We start from the raw sequence: 5,670 nt of genomic DNA, 5'->3' as shown, positions 1-5,670 counted from the left end.
TCAGTTTAAAACCATCACCCCCTGTCCTATCACAACAGGCCCTGCTGTTCTAGCTGTTCATCCTGGATGATGTTCTGATGATGCTGTTATCTCTGTCATCTATAAGAAATTTGAACAAATCTCTGGGTTTTCCTTCCCTATATTATTTCTCCAGCCTGTTAATGCAGGGTCTTGAACTCAGTGTTCCCAAAGGCCACAGGGATGCCCTGACATGAAGACATATGCTGGAGTTTGCCAGGGTGTAAAATGACTCAGGGTTTGAGCTGTCATTTAGCTTTTTCCAAGGCCCAGTCAAAAGGATTCATGTAGGTTAGTCAGATCATGCTTTAAGGCAGCCTACTGTTCTTACAGTTAATTTCCAGTTATGTCTTTACTTGGTGATATCTGCAAAGATTCTTAACCCAATATTCGTTCTCCACTAAGGTCCCAGTGGATTTCATAATGTGAGAGACAAAGGGTTTGGGACATCCATGTTATTTAAGGGTATATTTAATCTATCCTTTTGGAAAGACAGACGAGAAGACTGCATGACTCAAACTGTTACACATCTCCAATAAAGTAATTTCTATGGCAATTAAATCTATTTTCTTATCACCTTGTTTTCCAGGTCAACAACAATGCAGCTCCTGGCCTGGTTCAATTTGCTGCTTCTCCTCCCTTGTTTTGGTACCACCAAAAGCTGCTTCCCTGGCTGCCACTGTGAAGTGGAAAGCTTCGGTCTCTTCGACAGCTTTAGCCTGACCAAGGTAGACTGCAGTGGAATAGGCTCACACATTGTTCCCGTCCCAATCCCTCTGGATACCTCCTACTTGGATCTGTCATCAAACAAACTGGAAACAATCAACGAATCAATGCTCACTGGCCCTGGATACACCACCTTGGTGAGCCTTGACCTGAGCTACAACAAAATTGCCAAGATTTCCCCCACAACCTTCTCCAGGCTTCGGTACCTGGAGTCCTTGGATCTGAGTCATAACTCTCTGGAAGTCCTTCCGGAGGACTGTTTCTCCAGTTCTCCTCTGGGCGACATAGATTTGAGCAATAACAAGCTTTTGGATATATCTATGGACGTTTTTGCTTCAAAAGGTCAAGGAAAACCCCTGAATGTGGATCTATCCTACAATATGCTCAGCGCCATCACAAGGCATCATGAAAAGAGCATACCTAACATCCAGAACTTAAATCTTTCTGGAAACAGGCTAACATCTGTGCCAAACCTCCAAGGGATTCCTCTCCGATACTTAAATCTTGACGGGAACCCTCTACTCAGAATTGAGAAAGGAGACTTCGCAGGGCTGAAAGAGTTGATTCATTTATCCCTCAGTGGCTTGCATGGATTTGGAGAATTATCTCCTTATTGCTTCAAGGAACTACAAGCCCTCCAAGTTCTGGATTTATCGAGCAATCCCGACCTGAAGTCACTGACTGCTGAAGTCATCTTTGGTCTGAATTCACTACAAGAGCTCAACCTCTCTGGGACAGGTGTGTCATCCTTGCCAAAGACTGCGCTGAAATACCTGCCTTCCATCAAAAGCATCACCCTGGGGAAGAACATACAGTGTCTTAAGACCATCAAAGAAGGACAGTACCACCGACAAATTGGGCTGACCAAAAAAGAGGTCCTCAGTTGCCATAACAGCCATGGGTCCGTAGCAGCAGCATCTTACGTTTCGTGATGAAAGCCGGGGAGAAGGGGCAGGGAAGGGAGGGCAGGGGGGGCGTGGGATTTGTACAGGTGTCGGACTGAGATGATTTGCAGTGTGCCTTTTGTAAAACTTGTCAATAATTTATATATTTCTATAGGCCAACATTGATCGTGGATTTTTATAAACTCTCAAATCCTGGCCCGCATCATCTGCAGGCTCCAGATTCTGCTCAGTGTGTTGAGGTCCCACAGTAGCTCAAGAGCGGTGATGCTGGGCAATGAGGACCAAGCTGCTCTGCAGGTCCCAGGGCAGAACAGCTGGTCTGGAGCAAACCTTCATGCCCCAGACACGTTTGTAGGAGCAAAGCTACGCCTGTCCAGAGCACACACCAAAACGTACTGACTCCGTAGCTGCTTGCTTACAAGACCATGCATCATCCTTTTTTATTTTTAATTATTACTCCCCAAGAAGTGCCTTCTGGATGTTGCCTTCATTAGCAGCACCCTGTTCCCTGTCATGCACTTTCAGTCTTGAAGAAACATTTCCAGGCAAACCTGAATACAGGGTGCTCCTAATGTGCTGCTTTTTACATGTCATTTGCATAGGCGTGCAATGAACATTGAGTAAGTCGAGAACTTTTCCCACAGTTTCCTCCCTATTTTCCCATCTTTATCCTTTTTCTGCATCAAATTACTTCAGGTCCAAGCTTGGCAACCTCTCACCTCTCTAACCTTGGTGAGATATTGCTGAGAGATGATGTGCAGCAGAGCAAGGCAAGCAGAGGGCTCTGCCAACAGCTGCATTTCACCCAGGAACCAGCCTCTGATGAAGCAAATTAACTGAGCTGCCAAGTGAAGAGATCACGTAGCCCAGCTTAAATGTGAAAAAAAACAACCCTTTCTCCCTTTCTGGGGAAGCTTGGAAGAAAACCTTGGCAGGGATTGTCATCTTGATGACGTTATCAAACCAAGACGTAGCCCCAAAGGACATGAGATTAAGCTGTTTCCACGCTGACGTCCCCATCTGAACATAACATCTGCATCTCAGCTGGGCTCATGGGGCAATTTCCAGCACCAATACGCTCTACAGAATGTGCCAGGAGAAGAATTAACACTGACGCCTGCAAACCTGGAGTGCTTTGCCTATCAGGGGAAAGATCTTGTTTGGGGTTTTTTTTGTTTTTTCTTTTATTTTCAGAGTTGTGGTTTTTCTTTCTCTCACACAGCTCCTTGGCTGTCAACCCAAATCTGATAAAAAACCTGGTCCTCAGAGATTTATTCATTTTTCCCTCCATTGCTGAAATGCTGCCAAAGCAAAGGGGAGCATCCGTCTTCTTCTCCAAGCCAGGAGACAGTGGGGGAAGGCAGCACAGCACGACCCAGTGCTGTGTGTGAAACCCTCAATTTGCTTATAGAAGCTCATGCAATGGAGGTGTCTGCTGTTTATATCTGGCATAAAATGTCCTGGGCATGCAAAGATGTTGTGGATGGGAGTCCTGCTCGGGTTGGTCTGCATCTTGGTCTCTAAATGCAGCCTTGCATCAAGGCAACCTTCAACGTGTAAGCTGGTTTAGAGAGGTCCATGCAAAGGTGATGCAGGTATGAGCCCATCCCACAACCTTCCTTGGGAGTGTTGGAAGCTGCTCAAGCTTCATTCTCACACTCCCAAAGGTCTTTGCAAATGGAAACCCTGTTGCCCCAAGGAGCTGTCTCCAAGGACAACTGAAGGCCATTGAGCCCATAAAAGCCAGAATCAACACCTCACTTTGGATACCAAAATCACTCTCTCACATTTTCATCCATCGCCTTTTCAATCAGAGATTTCAAGGTGGGATTTTAAGCCTTTCTTTCAGTGCTGGGGGTTTCCCCACTCTAGTGAGCATTTGCAATGCTCAACCAGCCTTCATAATCATAAGAAACGTTGATTTTCTTAAAAAGGCAACAGAACTGCCTGCAGGTAGGGATCTGGAAGAGAACAGCAACCAACTGCATTGCAAGATGGGGGCAATTGGGGAGGGAGGAGGTGTTTTTTAGTGGATCTTGCCTTTTTAAGAGAATTGTTTTCTGCTGGCAGAAAATGTAATTTTTAAATAGTTGTTTAATTTTATACGTCTGTACGTAGATGAAATGTTTCCAGGATCACATACTGTCGAAGTTACTGTCTTAGCTCCACTGTGGTAAGTTTAAAAACCAATGTGACAATCCAATTGAAGACTGCAAGATCTCCTTGTGTAATCTCATGCTAGCTGCTAGCTGAACAAGTGCTAGAAAAAGCTGGCAAATACTGTCGATGTGTTAGTTTGGTTTGTTGTTTTCTTTTTAAGAACCTCTGCAGCATTGTAAGGCTTTGTGATTATTCACAATATAATAAAGTGATTTGGAGGAGAATAAACCCAGATGCACTGGATATACTGCCTTAGTGCTGGGAGGGTGGCAGCTGTCACTGGGTCCGAAGTGCAACACGGCTTCTCTCCTTGCTCTGCTCAGACCCATCAGCCTCATGGGTGTTGCTTCTCCAAAGTGGGGACAGGATTTGTCCTGCTGTGTCTGTCCTGCTGGGCTCCTCACTGCCAGAAAGTCTTGAGAGCTTCACTGGCTGACTCAAAACAAATTCATAGAATCATATGGTTTGGGTTGGAAGGGACTTTTCAAACTCACCCAGTGCCCCCCCTGCCATGAGCAGGGACATCTTCACCAGCTCAAGTTGCTCAGAGCCCCGTCCAGCCTGGCCTGGGATGTCTCCAGGGATGGTTCATCCACCACCTCTCTGGCCAACCTGGGACAGGCTCTCACCACCCTCATCATAAAAAATTTCTTCCTTGTATGTAATCTAAATGTCCTCTCTTTTAGTTTAAAACCACCACCCTTTGTCCTATCACAACAGAGCCTACTGAAAAGTCTGCCCCCATCTTTCTTCTCAACCCCTTTAAAGTCCAGAAAGGCCACACTAAGGTCTCCCTAGAGCTTCTATTCTCCAGCTGAACACCCCAGCTCTCTCAGCCTGTCCCCCAGCAGAGCTGTTCCAGCCTCGCATCATTCCTGTGGCTCCTCTGGCCCCTCTCCAGCAGGTCCATGTGTGTCCTGTGCTGAGGACCCAGAGCTGGACCAGCACTGCAGGGGGGTCTCACCAGAGCGGAGCAGAGGGGCAGAATCCCCTTATTATTATGGAGATTATAAATTATAGCAGTTAAGCAGCACAAGAGTATCTCAAGCAAATTCCCTGCTCCAAAGCTTGTCAGAGATGGTGGGGATGATTTTTAAACTTCATGGACTCGGGATGCAGTCTGTCAGGGTTGAAAGGCTGAGCTTTGCAGAGCGGGTGATGCAGTGAGAGCCCACGAGCTGTTTCACAATTCCGTGGGGGTGGGAGGAAGCGAATGGGTGCAGGAGTGATGCCACGGCACAGAAAGCCACAGGTTGCCAGACCGCAGAGCTTTCGGTGGTGAGATACACGTTGTCCAACCTCAGCACCACCCTCTGAGGAGCAGGGACTGCTGCAGGGAGGCTTAAGAGCACACAGAGCCATTGCAAGTGAAGAATAGATAGAAACATCTCAGGAGGGCTTCGCCTGCTCTTAACTAGCAAATTTAATTTATAGCACTTCTCGGTGCTGTGTATAAAGTGATACAAGCAGAGCCCCAGTGAGGAAACCGCCCCCAAGAAGCTGCAGCATTCCCGGTCCTCCCAAGCCTGAAGGAACAACTGCATCTTCCATCCAGGCAGGCAGAGGTGCAGGATGCCTGGAAGAGGTTGTTGGTTCTCCATTCACCTCTCCAAACTGCCCTGTCCCCCAGGACAGCACGCAAGTTACAAGCAAACTGTAACCTGTGGGCTGACATCTCCAGGAGAGGCCAGATCTTGCTCCCAGCACTATTATGGACTGTAGGGGAAAAGCCATCACCAACCTTTAGAGGTGACGAATGGTACAAACTGGAACACAGGAGGTTCCACTTAAATTTGAGAAGAAGCTTCTTCCCGGTGAGGGTGGCAGAGCCTGGCCCAGGCTGCCCAGGGAGGTTGTGGAG

At 47.2% G+C, this 5,670-nt stretch overlaps 1 protein-coding gene across 1 annotated transcript; it reads left to right on the top strand.

Annotated features, from left to right (window-relative positions):
• Nucleotides 1–617: 617 nt before the first annotated feature.
• On the top strand, nucleotides 618–1,676 carry TSKU (tsukushi, small leucine rich proteoglycan; the record flags this gene model as incomplete). Its single annotated transcript, XM_080363668.1, has 1 exon — nucleotides 618–1,676. One exon carries the CDS (start codon nucleotides 618–620, stop codon nucleotides 1,674–1,676), a length of 1,059 nt encoding a protein of 352 aa, XP_080219794.1.
• Between the last annotated feature and the right edge of the window lie 3,994 nt (nucleotides 1,677–5,670).

This window comes from Nesoenas mayeri, assembly GCF_963082525.1.
Source record: "Nesoenas mayeri genome assembly, chromosome: 1".
In the NCBI taxonomy this organism is placed as follows: Eukaryota; Metazoa; Chordata; class Aves; order Columbiformes; family Columbidae; genus Nesoenas; species Nesoenas mayeri.
The sequence above is the reverse complement of the archived record's forward strand: the minus strand, read 5'-3'. Positions and strand labels throughout refer to the sequence as shown.